Genomic DNA, 19,809 nt, shown 5'->3' with positions numbered 1-19,809 from the left:
AAAATAGCTGCCTGGCGGCCATATTGGATCATATCAGGAAATAAATCGACGTGCATCTGTATGACATATGAAGTAATCCTTGTATCAAGTTTGAATGAAATCGCTCCAGGCACCTGTGAGATATCTGCGTGACTGGACGGACGCACACACGCACACATGCATGGACATGACCAAACCTATAAGTCCCCCCGGACGATGTCTGTCGGGACTAATAAAACTGAAATAAAATACTGACTGTGTTAAATCTAGGATCAGAGAGTAGGGGGCATTTTGGCCCATGGACTTCAATTTAGGGGATTTTTTTGAAAATTAGGGGGACATTTTCCATTCATTTATATTCATGAGATTAATTAATATTCATTTTTCTTACTGTAATTATTTATACGGTATTCATTTTGTACCGTAATTAAGCAGTGTTTCAGCCAGCTTTTGCCAGCATGGGGACATAGTGACCCATAGTAAGTTTAAATGGGGGACAAATTACATTTTTGAGGGACATGTAAAGTATTTCAATAAAATAACAGTACAGTGTCATTGTATGTCATCATGACCTGGTACCATATTTGGTGTTACATAGGCAAGTCAGGTGAGGGCTTTAAAGGTAAGTATATGATAGGCCACTAGTGTTGTGTCAAATTGTGCCCACGTGAAACTTTCAGTATCATTTAGTTTACTGCTACCAAGTGGTATGCGCATAAACTGCAGAGCTCCCCTAAGTCACCAAAATGATTAGCCAACTTATTAGCCAAATCAAAAATACCGCCAATGGCACTTGGACATAATGACCACCTAGTGTTATTGGCATTTATCAACAACCCCACTCACTGTGAATTAGACAGACCACGAAGTCAATGTGCAACATATAGCTGAAAGACTATTTTTTACATCGCCATTTTAAGGGGAAGACCCACATTCACAGATACTTATCTTTAACCTGAGTTTTTACCATTAAAATGAATCTTTAACCCAACATGTAGTATATGTTTGGGTAGCTAGACAATTGAAGATTACAAAAATTGTGAGAATATTTCAAACCCTGTTTGCGTGTGTTTGTTTTGCTTAAAAATGTGTGTTTTTGAGTATTTTCATTTAAAAAAGTGTAAGTGTGAGAGGGGGATGGCCATTGGTGAGCCGTTTACTGCAATCGATAGCAGGGTAAGGTGTGTTAAAAACAGAGTCTTGGATTTTTGGTACTCCGCTTTGTTTTTGCACAATTAGCCTTGAAAGGGAGAAGTGGTGGATTCTGAAAAAATTAACCACTTTTGTCCATGTTTGTCACAATATCTTTTGTTTTTGGAACATTATCAGAATTCTGAGACACAGTTTTGTATAAAACAGGCACTAACTACAACCTGTGCAAAGATAAGGCTAATCTGTCAACGTGGCGTCAAGTTATACTCTCGAGAAGTTGTGATACATTGCCAAAAACGGAACAGAGTAAATCCCAGAAATGTGTATGTGACCCTTGAAGTCGCACAAAGTCAGCTAAAATTCCAATTCGCTCACATTTTCAGTGGAAATTCCTAGCCCATAATGAAGTACAGGACTTTTTACACAATTGTCTGAATTTGTGGTATAGATGAAATGATACGTGACGTGAAAATTGGACGAAAATGAACACTGAAACGGCCTGTTTGCAGTGTAAGCATATGGCTTTATTTACACAACTGTCATTCCGAGCTAAATCTGGGCATAATCTTCTTGCTAAATACAAATTAGAGTATTAACTGTGCACTGTAGTGTACCAGTTAAAATCTGATTATCAGCGAAGAAATGGCTGGCTGCGTATATACTTCGTAAAAATTATGTGATTGTGCATACCAAGTCAGATGACATTGTGTTTTCCTGTCTTTTGGTTGCGCAATCGTCACCGCGTTTTCAGCTTCCTGCCCGGAGAGAGACACGTGATAATGAATTTACAATGTTGTACATACCGACAAAGCCGAAGTTCATTCAGAAACCGTGTTGCGTACGCTAGCTTTTACATTCCATACTGCATGTTGAAGTATGACCACAGTCCACCTTGAACACGGCATGGAGCTAAAAACGGACAGCCCATGAACACGTTCTCCTCTGAGCAGCAGTTTATAGTGCAGGGCTAACTTTGTGTTGTGCCAGGTTAGAACCCATAATTAGGCTAAACTAAATATAACATCAGACAATATCTGGTATCTAAAACGATTTCCTAATAGTAAACTAAAAAGTACCAGTTGGCAGAAAACTGAAATAAATAGATTCTGACACAAAACTCAAACAATTCTAAAAGCGACTTGTTTTGGCTTTGCGAGTACGTAAAACAGATGTGAATCTGTGACCATGCTCATAACTGAATGTGTCATTCTAAAATCGCGACGTTCGAGTTTTTTACAAGTAATGAAATACATGAACTTCAGTCAAACAGTTGAATATCGCGTTCTAGTATATGTTAAAATGAGCATTCGTCGTTTTTTGGTGGCAACTGTCGGTTGAAGTACAATAATAACGACGATAAACAGACCAGCAGTTTTTCAGCGTGATTGAGTTTATCTGCAGGAACAAGTCATCGTTGATGACACAGTCCCCAGTTGCTAATCAGTGTTTTCCCCAGGAATCGTAAAGGTGGGACACAGTGTCCCATGATTGTTAAAATAGGGGGACACTGAGTTACAATAGGGGTCAATGTGTGAGCGAAGAATGCAAAGCAAAGTAACGTCACCAAGGCAGAAAGGTATTGTAAATATGTATGGCTGTTGTTTTCCATCAAAAATTTGATATCATGAATACATACATTCATTTTAAATTAAGATTGCTGGACGTCTCCTATAATGGTTTGTGACAAAGTCATTTTAACTGGTTGTATTTACAGTTTTGAATTGTAAAAAAAGACATCATCATGATAAAACCAATTTCATGCGCATTTTTCTTTTATGGGAATTCTTGCCAGTTACTGCATTACATGTGTTTAACAGAAATAAAGAAGATGTTTCATTACACTTATGACTCCAGATCTAGAGGTGGTTGAAGACAATAGTTTGATGCACATTGTAACCTGGGATTTTTCATTACTGCTATAAAGTTCTCTTCTTTTTCATAATTGCTCCAATGACTGACAATTTTCCCTGAAAATTGCAAAAAATATAGTTTGAAAACACAAATATCTGAGAGAACTTGATCCTCATGATAGCAATAGCACTTTGCTATAAAGCTGTTTTGACAAGCTAGGGGGTTCTTGTTAAGAGTAGCTACAATCGAGCTAGGGGATCTTGACTATATACGGAATTCAGCACGGTGACCTCGATCTCTCAGGCATGCAGACGATCAGAGAGTTGTATGAGATTCCTTCTGGGGAAATTTAAGGAAAATTACTACTTTGAAAGTCAGGAATATAGTGTTTCAACAAAATTGTGGGGTTGATGATATTTTTAGGTGAAGTCATGAGCGTCCAGTACACCAAATACACGTGCAATCAATTCCGTTTGATGCCATGTGCCCGGGCTATACGTGACTGAAATTCAATTCTCCGTACTTCACTGTACTAGCATATATTTACAAGTAAACGTTTCATTCAAAATTGGTGGTCAATAAAATTTGCTTTGTGAAAAGTTTGTTGTTCTTTTTACAAGCCTTCCGCTTCCGAAATGATTGTCTGGTTACCAGGATCGTACGTGGCCTGGTATTTGAGTTTGTCCCCAAGGCTGCAGGGCCCAGTGGACACACATCGCCTTGCTCATACCATGAATCGTAGACTGTAACAGACTAACTGATTCTCCAATAGTGTTTACATTGTGACGAAAACAATAGACTAAATTTTAAATGTTTCATTGTCTCAATAAAGAAGCAATAACTGTATGGGCTATCAAGTGTGTAATTTGGTAGCTAAAAAGGTAGTCTCTCTGTGGACGCTGGACTTACAATTCTAGCCCTGATTTTAGTGCGTCCCTGTGACCCATGTCCGGTATTTTTGCGGGACATTGTTACTAATTTTGCATCAAAAGATGCAAAAACGCACTCTGGGCAAAACACTGCTAATGGCTACTTTGATTAAAAGTCCTCAGAGAGGATAGAGTCCTCTTCATTAACTGTGTTTCCGCTGCCACTCTCAAATTCATAAAATTACTAATTTTTTAGATGATTTACTAATTTTTTTAATTGTTGATTCGTAAATATACGAATGTAAGGAAGCAACTAGTTGATTGAGAGCTGAAGGCCCCAAACCTCAAAATAGTTCTGTCTAAGCACACGTGGTACAAAATTTGAATTTGATTGAATGATATTCAATATTGGAACGGTTAAGTTTACTATAAATTTCAAAATTTACGAAAAGTTTCAATACCCAATTCGTAAATTTACTAAAAAATTTCAGAAGCAAGAGGAAACACAGATTAATTAGGTCTGTGATAAAAATACTTTGATACAGATGGCGTTAAATGGCCAAGAATGAGTTCCATGGTGGTGAAAACATAAAACCAATGTAGGCCGCCATCCTAATTACAAAGGGTCATTAAATGAGTCAACTAGGAATTCTTTGACAGGATGTTGCCAAACATTTTTGCATACAATCCTAACATTCACAGATTATCACCAGTACCATATTTCATAAAGTTTGATGCAGTATTTACAACACTATGCGATCAACATCTGTATCAAGTTTCATCAAATTTGATGCAGTATTTGTGGATATATCACTCTAATTAGGATATTTCATTACATATGCAATTACAAATTAATTAAAATGTCTTTTTCACTGTTAAAGCAATGCAAGCTTAACATCTGTACCAAGTTTCATGAAATTTGATGCAGTATTTCTTGAAATATCAGCCTTATAACGAAACTTCAATAATTAACATGATACTGCTACATGCCGTGAAACAAATGATGTGCATATGTATGACATACGTCAATGTCCTTGTACCAACTTTGAATGATACTGGTAGAAATATGTCTGAGTTTTGACTTTGTACATGAGAAAATCGTAACAAAATTGCCGCCACACAGCCATATTTGATCTTACTATCTAAAAAACCAACATGCATATGTATGACATAAGTCAATGTGTCCATGTACCAACTTTGAATAAAATCAGTTGAGACTTGCCAGATTTATGGCTCTCAACATGAAAAAACCAAACAAAATTGCCACCGTGTGGCCATATTGGATTCTATCATGAAACAAATCGACGTACATATGTATAACGTAAAGTCAATGTCCTTGTACCAACTTTGAATAAATTAGCTCAATACTTGTCTGAATTATGGTTCCGGATGTGAAAAAATCGTAACAAAATCGCAACATGGCGGCCATATTGGATCGTATCACAAAACAAATCGATGTGCATATGTATGACATATGAAGTAATCCTTGTACCAAGTTTGAATGAAATCGCTCCAGGCATCTCTGAGATATCAGCGTGAACGGACGGACGAACGGACGGATGGACGTACGGATGGACAGACGGACGGATGCATGCACGCACGGACATGACCAAACCTTTAAGTCCCCACGGACAACAAAATCCTATCTACAGCCCAGGATGCATCAACAGACCAAATACCACGCTAAAAAGAGCAGTGGTTCATGAGTTTTTGAAGTTGACGGCCATACTGTACATACGTACATACATACATACAGACGCCACCGACTTCAGCTTATATGATAATCTCACATTGGTATAAAACCAAATGTGATCTAAAAATCATAACATAATGGCCGCACAGCAGCCATATTGGATCATATCACAAAACAAAACGACATGCATATGTATGACATATGAAGTAATCCTTGTACCAAGTTTGAATGAAATCGCTCCAGGCATCTCTGAGATATCTGCGTGAAGGGATGGATGCAAAGATGCACGCATGCACGCACGCACAGACATGACCAAGCCTATAATAATAAAAGGTCAGTGCTGTTTCAGCACGGCGTCCAAACGCAATTGTCACGTGACTGAAAGGGCTTTTTCAGGTTAAGTTTGACAGAAACTTTGTGGCCCTTTATTGAAGGGAAAAAAAATTCAAGCAATACTATTTGGGGCCAAAGTATGGGAGTGGGGGGCCAAAGTATTGGAGTTGGGGCCAAAGTATTGGAGTTGGGGCCAAAGTTTGGGAGTTGGGGCCAAAGTTTGGGAGTTGGGGCCCTTAATAATCAAAAGTTACATCTACCATCCATTTGAAAATTGAAGTGATCTCTTTTGTTATCACAGCAAGCTTAATATTATATTGAACATGCAAGAAGACATTTACATACAAAAATAGCTTATAATTTGTCACGGAATATTTATGTATGACATTTGTGAAAGAACCAGTAGTGTCTTACCATCTCCATCATCATCTTCAGACTCAAAGAATGGTTCACAATCCTCAGTAAATCCATCTAAATCAAACAATGCTGAAAATCAATTGTTGTAACAATCATTAGTTTTAAAATCATATTTGAACATGATGTAATGTGATGTCAGGCCTTATCAATTTGCCAATTTGCTTTAAATTCACTGTGTTCACTTAAATTATATCAAGATTGGCTTAATTTGAAGGCTTTTAAGCTGTATTTTTGTCAAAGGTAGTAAGCTCATATATTTAACTAGGGCTCTTTGGTCATGTTTCATTTGATAATGGTTAAACAATGTAAATTAAGTCATATTTGGGGAGAGCAGTAATGACGTCACTGTTCTGTCTCATTAATATGCATCAATAAATATTTGTCCACATTTTTCAGTATAAACAACAAAAATAAAACCTGCGAGTGTTAGAATGGCTATTTAGCGTCACACTTATTCGTATGAATTGATGACTAAGACTACAAGCTGCAACAACTGCCGCGCATACAACGACAAAATTTATCAGAATTTCAGCATATTTGTCTGAAAGTCACGTTCGTGCAGCTATATTTAGTAACAAACCCGAAATCGCGATCAACGCTATTTGACTGAGGTTCCTGAGTTATTGACAGTCTAATCCATGGTAAACGAACAAGTACAGATATATTTCTGACAGTAAGTGCCAAAATGAATTTAGAAAATAGTAAAAATGTTTCAAATATACATGGAAGATTTAAATTTTGAACACTGCAAGCATTAACAATCACATTCACCTTGATTGCATAAGAATGATGGTTTTGTTCTCTGGTATGGATATTATCATTGCTATAATTGTATCGTCTTTACTTGTGGGTATATCATCAGCTTTTATAGTGAAGTTTACCAAAAGTTATGAAACACTGATACAGGTCCAGTAACATTGACACAGGTTATGCAATACTAGAAGGGGTCAGCAACATTGATTCAGGTTTTGCAACATTGATATAGGCTACATAAGGCCAAAAAAAAGAGATTGTTTCTGGTCATTGACATATTGTAGCAAAAATGATGCGGCGACGCGATTTTTTTTTTCATTTTTTTTCGGCGGAATTTGATATATTTTCCCCTTTTTTCCATAGGGGCAAATGAAAAACAGGAAAAAAAAGAGTTGACGCGCACACTTTGAAATGATGCACACTATGACCTGAAACAAATTATTTTTTTGTGGCCTAACATCAATATTCTGTTTCTACATGGGAACACACACACTCACATCATGTGACCATGGTGAGGGACATCAATTATGTCCTTCTTCAATCCTGTTTGCCTCATATCTTGTAGACCTAAGACTTGCTAACAGTTAGATGTGAAATAAATTCTTTTCAGTTATTTTAGAAAACTCACTGTCAGTATCTTTATTTTTTCTGTGCCTTGTTTGGGGAACACTTGGACTTCTTTCAATATCACTTGTCATTTCAATCTGCAATAAAGTGGAAATAAAAGATTCAAATACATTTAATCATACCGTACAGAAGAGGATTTTTTCAGGAAAAGAACCACTAAACTTGATGGCAGGACCACTAAACTTGATGGCAGGACCACTAAACTTGATGGCAGGACCACCAAACTTAATGACAGGACCACGAAACTTGATGGCAGGACCACTGGATAGCAACACAAGCAAACATGATTCCTCTGAATACACCCATTGCGAATCTCGCGAATGCACAAGGTTACATGGGAAATCGCGGACCGGAAGTGCGGTAAACGACCAGACGACGCATATGCTATAACACGGAACCGGTCGATTTTTGTGTGTAAAACCCAAAAATACGAAGAACCATATCGTTTTCAAGTAAAAAGAAACCAAGTAGTCGTTGAAACTCTCACTGGTGAGAATCCATATGCATGTTTTTAGACTGAAATGTTGTTTATTGGAAAGATATCGTAGTTTTTCGTTTGTTTAGAGGCGAGCGAGGAGTTCCGCACAGTATACACACAGGCCCGAGAGCCTTGCCGCTCCTGAGAAAACCCGTTTATTTCATGTACATAGGAAAGTTACGATGAAATTCACTCGAAAGTATTTTTCCTCACTCGTCTGTATTTCTCTGGCATAGGCACATTTAAATATATTTGGAAAAAATAAGGCGTCCCCGAAAAAGTGAAGCAGGGGTCGCATCGCGAGACTACGGGGCACACGTACGCTAACGGCCGGGCGCTGCTGTCTCGAGTGCCGCGAACTTGTGTGTTCGCGTCACGCTGTCGATGTGCATGTGACGGCCGGTTCCTGCGTGCGCCCGAGCAAACTTAGGTCGACGTCGATATAGAGGAAATGGGTTTTGATATAATTACTCTTTATGTTCCAACAGGTAGCCTGTGATTGATGGTATCAAATAAATTTCTTGGAAGTTCAACTTAAAATATCATAAGAAAATATGGATGAAGATCAGCCTACTTTAGAATATTTTCAGGCATGGACGATTGACTCTCTGAAGTCTTTTTTATTGAAACGTGGATTGAAGACCAACGGAAACAAAGCTATTCTTGTAGCTCGTACTTTTAGTGCATATGAGATGAATATACCTGTTCTGAAGTCGCACGCCGAATTACAGGCACAAAAGGCTCTTGAATATAAAGCTTTGTTGGAAGTAAAAGATGATGGGGGCAAACTGGTAATTTTGCCCGATCCAATGATCGACCTAACTGACTGGATTGGTGAGAAAGATGGCATGAAGAGTTGGCCTCCGATATATTTTGATGACATTTGCATGTTCATTCTAAGCAGACATGCAGGGGGATCAGATGTAGACATGCGGAAAAGATTATTAAGCGATTACAAAGAAGGCAAAGCTTACAGATTATACGACAATCAATGGATGAAGGAAGTTTATTTCCATGCTGTTGGGAATTTCTGTTTTCTCAAAGAAGAGTGTACGCCTTCGCAAAGAATAGGCGACATTCCGCATAAGATGTGGGTATGTGTGCACAGAACTGGCGACATAAGAGCTGCATATTGCACCTGTTGTGCGGGGTTAGTATTTATTTTTATTCATTTATGTCATATAATTGATATTGATGGCTTTTTTTATCTTACTTTGTATTCTGTTCTCGCGTAATGTTTTCAAATATATATGTTGTGATGTAGTTACCGTAAACATATTAATTCAAAGTATTTTACTGTCTGCTTTATATCATAAGCATTTGATATGTAAAATATAAATAATTAACGTGCATATACAGTACACAGTTAAAACAAAATATATGACCAAACCATATTGCCATCGGATATAAATTGACTAAAGAGTACGTGTAATTGACTTCCAGGTTTGGTGAAACATGTAATCATGTAGTAGCATTACTCTTTAGAGTTGAAGCAGCATGTAGGAGAGGCTTGACAAATCAACCATGTACATCAGTTTTATCAAGATGGAATGTGCCTGCTAAAAGAACCAATGTCGACCCTAATACTAATCTCTGAGATGGATTGGAAACAAAACAAACATGGGCAGTCCGGTAAGCTTTAATCAAATAATCGCGAAATTTGTTTTTAAATATGGTGAAAATAATGATACATATACTGTGCGACGCATATCATGAACACGAAATTAACACTTTCGCTGGAGCAAGTTCCAACTGCAAAGTTCGTTTTAAAATATGAGGCCTGTAACTTGCTTCGCCCTTAGTTATCAACAAAACTATCAGTCTGTTAGGTTTGAAAATCACCGAAGATTTGTAAATTAATACAGTTGTTATCATTTTCTGCTGCAGGGAAACGGCCACTCAATCATCCAAAGAAGCGGCTTTTTTCATCAGAATCGCCGACAGAAAATGAAGACGTCCATGTCACTAGAAATAATTTCGCGGATTTCATCGCTAGAACAGTGCCGTCATCTTGTCTAAATAGTGTATTTAAAGCCATGCAAATCAGAGACGATACAGACAGTATGGATACCAGTGACTGTGTTAATAATGCGAACAACAATTTTTCGGACATTGAAACCTCGATCGTTGACGATGCGTGTTTTACGGACAGTATTTGTGGTATTGACTCTGAATCAGGAATCGTGAAGTGTGTTCCATCTATGGCCGATTTGGCTGAACCATTTATGTGCGATCCTGAACAATGCAGTGAGGATCGTATCAAATCTTTCATTGCTTCAATTCCAAAACTTACACATGAACAGATACATGCAACGGAACAGTCAACTATTGGTCAGTCCAATAATGAATCATGGTTTAGGGCAAGAGAGGGCAGAATAACCGCTTCTAAATTTTACGATGTTTTCACGAAAGTAAACTCGTTGAAAGACAAAAACTCAAAAAGAAGTAATGATGTCCATAGTTTGATTGGATCAATTATGAAACGTACCATTCTAGACCTGCCCGCTCTAAAATATGGTCAAAATACGGAATCAGAGGCAAAGAAAAAATATTCTGAATTGAGAAAACAACATGAAAATTTGCAAATCAAGAATTGTGGTTTTTTTTGGATAGCGCGAGGCCGTACCTCGGGGCCTCACCCGATCTGCTGGTCTACTGTTCATGCTGCGAACATGGCCTGGTTGAAATTAAATGTCCATACAAAATAAGAGATTCTGATCCATCAAACGAAAACTTAGACTATATAATCCGTGAAACACAATCTAACAATTTAAAATTGAAAACTAACCACAAAAACTATGCTCAAATTTAGGGGCAACTCGCGATAACTTGCCGGTCTTGGTGTGATTTTCTTGTGTACACAGCCCATGGATACATTCTACAGCGCATTTACTTCGACGAAAGCTACTGGCGCAACATTTTAGAAAATCTTGACTACTTCTTCAAATCTTTCTTAGCAAAAGCTTTGCTAATGAGATCAAAGTCCACCCCAAAATGTCACAGGGTACTCTAGCTGTGATAACACAGCTTTGCAAGTATGGAGTCTTGCAAGCCGTCATAGTCTGCGTGTAGCAAGTGACAACTTAATTACTTTACAATACGCCAAACAGGACAACACTACCACTGTCACTCGCAAAGCCCCGTTACCACAACTACAGATGCACTACAGAATATAATGGGCTGGCTTATTACACATTGTAAAAATATACCATGTTTACGGTATACTGACGTCACCACGTTTACTGGAATAATTACAAATAAGCGGATCATTTAAATAGCAAAAGAACTTCTTTAATAAATGCTCAATGTTTGTAAAATTCACATAAACTCTCTATAGGTTAGAGAATTAGTTCAGTATAAAGACGTGGAAATGTAATTTTGTTTCAAGTGATATGTTGCATAATTACTGTCATGAACAATTAAATTTAACGTTCGAACATTACACAATGGAAATTCATTTCTGTCTGAAATTCTATTTGGATTTCACGCTAACTGGTAATTAAATGATTACTGCCTCGATAAAGAGGGGTACAGGTTGCAAAGTCCCGCACAAATTCTAATTATATTATCTGCATGACTTATTAAAGAAATTGGTAATTCGTGTTTCAATATTCGAAAATTTTTTAGTCTCCTGATGGCCATTTCCACATAAATTCTCCTGTTGGCGATCGATTGTGTTTTCTTTACTTCAGCCGGGGTCATTTGATCGGTACCCCTTCATCCTGGCGGAACATACAAATTAGCGAGCTTTAGTATGAGATCTTCCCGAATTTGAAATCCACGATCAGCCATGACAACATCTTGAATATCAACGATATCAAGAAAACCAGAATTCCGCGCAATATGGGGGTCTTATGCTCTGCCAGCCCATGCTTTCGACACAAAATTGAAAAAACCATTTGGGATTATTGATACCATGAATTTTATTGTTTGATGATGTTTATAATTAGACCATGTTAATGCCTGTAGCTCAAGATCCTTTGGCCTTTCAATGAATATTTCCGTGCAATCAATTATGTGTCTCACATTTCTGTACCGGTAGGTCGGGTTACGGAAACTTTTGGGCAGAGTTGCCATCACCACTTCCCTTGGTGGATTAAACAAGAGATACGGCACTAAGGCCTTAGAAAGAAATTTCAGCCACGTTGTAAGAATTCTAGATACTGTTGGAGAAGACAAACTGAACCGATCTGCTAGATCTTGATTTGTTAATGCAAGGCGGAGTTTCATGAAAACCAGCAGTATTTCGTCTTTGGAAGTTAACTTCCGAGTAGGCCCTGACTTCTTGGGAGAAACTGTGAAACGCCTTATCGGCGTTGACGTTTTTGGCCCACGCCAATACCTGATTTTCTTGATTCGAGGATACAGAAATTCATGCAATCCATTAAAAGTATTGATTGTGGGTATCCCAGTGTAAAATTTCATAGAATGATCTGTTTGTATGAAATCAATTCCAAAGGGTTTCTTTTCTTTCATAGACAACTGCTCTTTATAAAATTTATTTTGACACTTAAGTGACTCAATAACCTTTGATAATTTATCAATTTTCTTGTCTCTCTGTCTGCAACCTGTACACTCGTGTTTTCCATCTAACATAATATCTGTATAACAATGGTCAGATAGGTGATTGGCATTGTTATTGTTTTGGTGAAGTACGTCGTTACTTCGGTTAGACCAAGTTCCTCCGTCTGTTGAATTTAAATAAGTTGAAGACAATGTACACTGTTCACTGTACTAGTATCATCATAGACCTGCGGGTCGTTTTCCTGTGCTTCGGTTATGGGGAAGAAGTCTTGTATCTGTTGAAGAACTTTCCTCTTTTTACACGGCAAACTCCCAATGTTGCTATTTCTTTCCAGAGGTGCTGACCGTGGCTTTGCTACATCTATGGCTGCATTGTCGATCCTTAATATCGGGTCTGGATTCTCCGTCGTGGGTCTTGCGTCGACAAAATGTTCACTACAAATTCTGGTATTTTTTGTGGGCTTCCACAAGCTCACTTTACCTAAATTATCACATTTCACCCTGTTTACGAGTTTAGTCCATCTTTGCCGTGCATAATTGTGGGTTTTTTCACCGGGCAACGGAAATAATTCAAATGGTAGTCTGCACACACAAAAGTCTCTCTGTGGACAAAAATATGGTTTGATACCCATCGCTTCAGTTTATAATCATTGTTCCTGCATCCGACAATACAGCAGTTTCGTTTTCCTCTTCCGAGATTTAGCGTTCATTATTTTACATTGATTCCGCAAGTAAAACCTGTTGAGTGAACAGAACATAAACATAAAGAGTAATTATATCAAAACCCATTTCCTCTATATCGACGTTGACCTAAGTTTGCTCGGGCGCACGCAGGAACCGGCCGTCACATGCACATCGACAGCATGACGCGAACACACAAGTTCGCGGCGCTCGAGACAGCAGCGCCCGGCCGTTAGCGTACGTGTGCCCCGTAGTCTCGCGATGCGACCCCTGCTTCACTTTTTCGGGGACGCCTTATTTTTTCCAAATATATTTAAATGTGCCTATGCCAGAGAAATACAGACGAGTGAGGAAAAATACTTTCGAGTGAATTTCATCGTAACTTTCCTATGTACATGAAATAAACGGGTTTTCTCAGGAGCGGCAAGGCTCTCTTGTCGGGCCTGTGTGTATACTGTGCGGAACTCCTCGCTCGCCGCTAAACAACACGAAAAACTACGATATCTTTCCAATAAACAACATTTCAGTCTAAAAACATGCATATGGATACTCACCAGTGAGAGTTTCAACGACTACTTGGTTTCTTTTTACTTGAAAACGATATGGTTCTTCGTATTTTTGGGTTTTACACACAAAAATCGACCGGTTCCGTGTTATAGCATAGGCATCGTCTGGTCGTTTACCGCACTTCCGGTCCGCGATTTCCCATGTAACCTTGCGCATTCGCGAGATTCGCAATGGGTGTATTGGGGAACCAAATAACGGATCTACATAGCCCTATTTATAGTCATAAATGAAATTAGTCATGCATGTGATAAATATATAATCCCCCCGTATTTCTCACTCGTGTGGCTGTGTCGCCAACGAGTGATTCCCCGTGTAGCGGCCTCATCCCCCCTTGCCTACAGCTCGGAGGAATACGGCCGCTAACCCTTCCACAACGCAGCCACAATCGTTCAGAATACGGGAGGATTATATATGAGTATTGCATAATAAATAGGTGTGCATATGTATGCGATAGTACTTTATCCTTGCACAGAGTTCGAAAAAAATCAGCTCGGGGATGACAGAGAAATGGGTGCTGACGGACGGACGGATGTACAGACAGGACCCAATCTATAAGTCCCCGCCAGACTGCATCCGTGGGGATTAAAAATGACAAAAATTGTCCCCAAAATAGCCCATATCAAATGAAAATTGCAGATTTCATCAGAATTTGATACATTATGTTTTGATCAACCTTAGGAACTTGTATACCAAATATCAAAGCTATCAGATGAGTACTTTAAGGAGAAAAAAAATTCTGATCTGGACAGTCTGTATGCATACATACATACACACACACACATACATACACATACACAGATATGCAAATGAGATGCAAATGAAACTGATTCATCTCATAAGATAAGCTCTCTTTGGTATATATGCATATGGTATATATACATATACCAAATGTGAGCTAAAAATGGAAATATCACCATAAAATGATTGATTTTGCATAGATTTTGTGCAAGGTACGCATGAACAAAGTGCTAAGCAAATCTGGCAAGCAGTTCAAGAGTTTTGGCATTTTGATGGATTTTGCCCTTTTTTACCTCATGTGCAATATTTTACACATGAACATGTTCAGTCGAAAAAATTCACATCTCCACTCTACGATGCTCCTCCACACCACATACTAAAATGATTTATGCCGCTGTTGCCAGGTTTTCGATATGTACGTACGTACTATGTACTGGCACATGCATACATGTATGTATGTACGGTACGTACGTACATACGTATGCATGTACATACATACATACGTACACATGTACATACGTACGTATGAACATACGTACATACCGTACTCGTCCGAGTATAAGCCCCCCTACTGATTTCAGAGGATTTTAGAAAATGCATTACATCCGTGTATAAGCCCCTACCCTAGTGTAACTCAAATACAGAAAGGTTAGGAGAGTATATTTGGTCATTTAACTTGGCAAAATTACTTTTAGACAATAAAGAAACCATTAAAAGATGTTAAAACAATGGGAAACTGGAGTTCCATTGACAGCATCGTAAGGAAAATGACACGTTTTCCCAGTACTATCTTGATTCTTTGACCCTGCTCACCCCCGTCACCTAAATAGAATAGTCTCACTCACGTCGGCCATTGTTCATTTTCATTCACAGCCACGATGTTTTCATGCTTGAAACATGCAGTTTCTTTTGTTTGAAGCAATTATCCTTTCATTTGTGAAGACTTTTCCTGGTGACTATTACAATTTTCACTGCTATGTTGTTGTTTTCACAAGATGTAGACAGTTTGATACTGGAATACTGAGTTGCCTTTCCGTGTAGGCAATGCATGCCTGTTCACATTACTGTGGATCAGCAGCATACATGACGCTGAATTTCACCAAAATGTCACTTCTGTATTCAGAGATTGTACAATCAGTTTCTTTGGATGTGTAAGTCGATTTTGAAAGCGATAGAAAGATCCAGTGGTGTTGAAAAAAATGGTGCATAAAATTAGCATAAATTATGCGTTCATGCCAGATAACATGGGGTTGCTCGAGTATAAGCCCCTCCCCTAGTTTTACAGCTGTTTAGTGTTGCCGAACCGGGGGCTTATACTCGGACGAGTACGGTATATACGTAAATGCGTACATACGTACATACATACATACATACATACATACATACATACATACACACATACATACATACATACAACAGGCATTTTTCTGGGCTATAAGAAGAGCTTCCATTGCTATGTACAAACATGGCAAGTTGGAGCTAAAAAGACAACCTTAACTTTCCAAACTAAAATTACTGTTCCTTTTATTTATAGGGTAGATTTTTATGAGCTTTATGTCTGAGCAAATTAACTAAGTGTGCACAACTTTCAAAGGAAAACAAAGGACTAAAACCACATAAACAGTAAGGTCAAAGGTCAAATATGCAAGATTCAGGGACTGACAACTGCCCCTTTAACTTGACCAGTCATGGACTGTTATGTCAATATGGTGATGGCTTTGACACATGTCAATTATAAATCACTTCTATTCACATAACATCAGGGCTTGAAGTTCCCATTGCCATTGACCTACGTCAGTGTAGAAGTTGAAACGCCATGGGTGTCTGCTAAATTCTGCTGTGTCATCATATCAAAGCATAAAAGTGGTCAAGCAAATGTTGTCAGTTTAGCATTAAGTTAGGCTATCTGAGATGGCAGTATTTGGGTAGGAAAGGCTTACCTGTGTTTGTACTGGGGTGTCAGATGATGAAACAGGTGTTGTACTTAATTCTCCATACTGTGCAATGATTTTGGATGGCCCAGATGCTGTTTTTGTACCCACTGTTGGAGACCACAAGAGAAGAGGTATTAAGAAGACATACATGAACTCATTTTGGTAACTTGGATTGCAAAGTAAGAAGGTAGCTGTCATGCTCCCATTAAATACAGACTACATAATATCTGACTAGGCTGAAGATTTAAGCCCATATCAAACGAAAAGTTCACCCAAACCATAAATAGCATTCAGGGTTTGAACAACTTCCTCCTTAACCATTTGCCTATAAACTTTTTCTCAGAATCACCATTATTTCAAATTGACATGGTCAGTGCCAGATTTGCTGATCTGAGGAGAGCGCAACCCCCCTCCCCAGCAATCTCTTGAGCCCAGTGTGTGGTTTAAATGATGTCACACTTTCAGAAGTTCCTATGGAAGCTGGGGCCCCTAGCTAGAAGGTCTTTTTATCCTGTTCAAATAACACATATCTGAAATGGATATCATAGTCACCGTCTCTCAGCCTTTAAACCCCGTTGTTATGAATCTGAATATCAATATGATGATTAAGAATGAGTTAAGGTGGTTGGAAAGGGTAATTTTGATCCCAGAGGTTAATGTATTTTATTTCTTCAAAGTAAAAATAAAGATAGAGACGTAAAAATTTCAGTGTAGTGTTTCCCTCAAAAGTGAAAGACTTGAACTTTTGCTCAAACTTTCCTAAAGGAATATTTTTCTTTCAAAATCAAGAATAAAATTCAGGGGTCGACACGCAAATAATGGTACTAGAAAGACAAATTACTTGACATTTACTAATATTTGAAATTCAAAATTGCTGCCATCCTTGTGTTAACTATATAAAAAAAAAGGTAAAATTTTCGATTTTTGAAAAATTAAGACAGCGAAAAGTTTTCTTTCACCAAGAGCTTTAAAAGAACCCCAACAAGTGGTAGATGAGAATAGAATTGATAAAGTTTGAAAGTCGAAATATCTGTCCCCGAGGTGCATTCTACCTTGATCAGTCTGTTACAATCATTTATTTTTTAAAAACAGCTTCCTTGCCATGAAGTGACATACCACTCAAGATTTTGTGTGTTGGGTGATGAAAATGACAGTGTGTGATGACTGGACTTGCAACACTATTTAAAGGCCTTGGACGATGTTTGATGGATGAAAATCTTGTACATTTTATTGGTCATAAAAAATATGGTAATAAAATACTCGGTGAAAGTTTATAGAGGGATTCCAGACAAGTATATTCAGCAAAACCTACATATGTAGGACCAATTACCATTAGTTTTAGGCAATTTTTTGTTGGCCTTTTGTAAGCTGGAGATGTTTTTGACATTTTAAAGAAGATCAGCACTACAACGAACAGTGAACTGTCACTTCATTAAAATTACATAGCTACATGAGCTTATGGGCTCAGCCCAAGTGTGATATTAAATCATATAGGAAAATACATAAATTTTGGGTTTTTACTTTAATTATGCCAAATGCATAAATATTGAAATATTGAAATATGTAATCATGCTTCATACATAAACTATACTATAATTTTGCAGAAGTCAATTCCAAGAGCGATGACTCCTCCAAATCATACATTGTAAGAAAAGATAATGGAACTCTGCTGTGTCACGTAGAATAATAATAATTAGATACAGCAATGACCAGGTTTCGAGACATCTTGGTGCACAGAGGCAATAAGAGAAATTGATATGCACATATCTGATGGCCTATGGGTATATTTTGTGAAATCGAGGTCAAAGGTCATCCTTGTCACATGACATTTTGTCAAAAAAATTTCCTCCTATGGTTATCCCTATATACCAAATATCAGAACTCTAGCTCTATTGGCTTGGCCAGAATTTGATATGCATGTATTTAATCAGGTAAATGATGTGGCATCCTACGGTAAAACTTTGATGTTCATAGCTTTTTGATGTGTTGACGATACAGGTGTTTTCTGTGTTTGTCGTCCAACATTTTTATCATCAATAAGGACCCACAATACTAGGTCTTTTTTGGTAGTTTTGCATGGGGTTATCAATAAATTTGTCAACACATGTTGCACCACCTATTATGCCATCAGAGGTAGCAATGTTAGTGGCAATATCATAAAGAAGATCAATAGAGAAATAGGTGCTTTCAAAAGCAACCCCAATATTTTGGGAGGATTAGTTTGAGTTGAAGTAAGAATATGTTGGTGGGCTTGATACATGAAGTCACTAATGAGTGTGTCTAAGGCAGGGATGTTAATTTTCTGTGACATGGAATATTTATAAAGCTCTTTGCTGTGTGTGCCAGCCTTTGCATTATTGGTATATAAATGTGCTTTTTTTCACTTGTTTTAGCGACTCAGTGTGCAATATTTGGATATCTTTCTTGGTGCCATATTTGATTATATCACAAAACAAATCAACATGAAAATGTATGACATATTAAGAAATCCTTGTACCAAGTTTGAATGAAATCACTCCTGGTATCTCTGAGATATCTTTGTGAATGGACAGATGGACGCATGCATGCACGCACACACACACTTGACCAAACCTCTTAGTCCCCCGGATGGTGTCCATTGGGACTAAAAATGCACTTATAAAAAGACACATTCGTAAATACTACATGCTAAAAATTTAAAATTTGAAAAGACAAGAACAACAAACCAGCAACTTAGTCACAAAGTTTTCTGAAGAGGTATGTTTTAAGAAGTGTTTTAACCTGTTCACCCCCAATGCCCTGTAAATAGGTCCACACTCACCATTGATAACAAAGGGTTTGGACCAAACCATGGTGGTGAAAGGGTTAAAAGAAGCAACAGATGATGACAACCTACTATCTTTTGGTAAGACATTCCATAGAGTAGGAGATGTATTCAAGTAAGAATGATAGGTAAAGTGTTTCTGTTCCTAGTTCACTTGTTCCAAAATGTGTGCGAACGCTGAGAATGTCAATTGTTTAGGAACACGAACTGTCATGCCAGGTTAGAAAGATAAGCAGGTGTGTGATTGTGCGAGATTTTATAAATAACAAGTCATTGCTGATGACACAGTCCCCGCTCGCACCATTAATGTAAAGGGCGCCGAATTCGGACGCGCACACGCTTTAGAACGTTACTGCGCAGATTTAACTCCGGCCTGCCGCAAATGGGTTATTTTGTAGCGCATGTATTTA

At 38.0% G+C, this 19,809-nt stretch overlaps 1 protein-coding gene across 2 annotated transcripts in view; it reads right to left on the bottom strand.

The window, feature by feature from the left end:
- The window catches only part of LOC139115860 (uncharacterized), a 74,053-nt gene that overhangs the window by 19,534 nt on the left and 34,710 nt on the right, over window positions 1–19,809 (bottom strand). For both annotated transcript variants that reach the window (XM_070678300.1, XM_070678383.1), the window contains exons 8-10: window positions 16,603–16,703; window positions 7,676–7,751; window positions 6,292–6,363 (exon numbers count right to left, since the gene is read on the bottom strand). In XM_070678300.1, the coding sequence (XP_070534401.1) occupies window positions 6,292–6,363; window positions 7,676–7,751; window positions 16,603–16,703 (249 nt within the window). The remainder of the gene's footprint in view (window positions 1–6,291; window positions 6,364–7,675; window positions 7,752–16,602; window positions 16,704–19,809) is intronic.

The sequence above is a fragment of the Ptychodera flava genome, chromosome 1 (assembly GCF_041260155.1).
Source record: "Ptychodera flava strain L36383 chromosome 1, AS_Pfla_20210202, whole genome shotgun sequence".
NCBI lineage: Eukaryota > Metazoa > Hemichordata > Enteropneusta > Ptychoderidae > Ptychodera > Ptychodera flava.
Note: the sequence above shows the minus strand (reverse complement) of the source record. Positions and strands in the feature narration are given on the sequence as shown.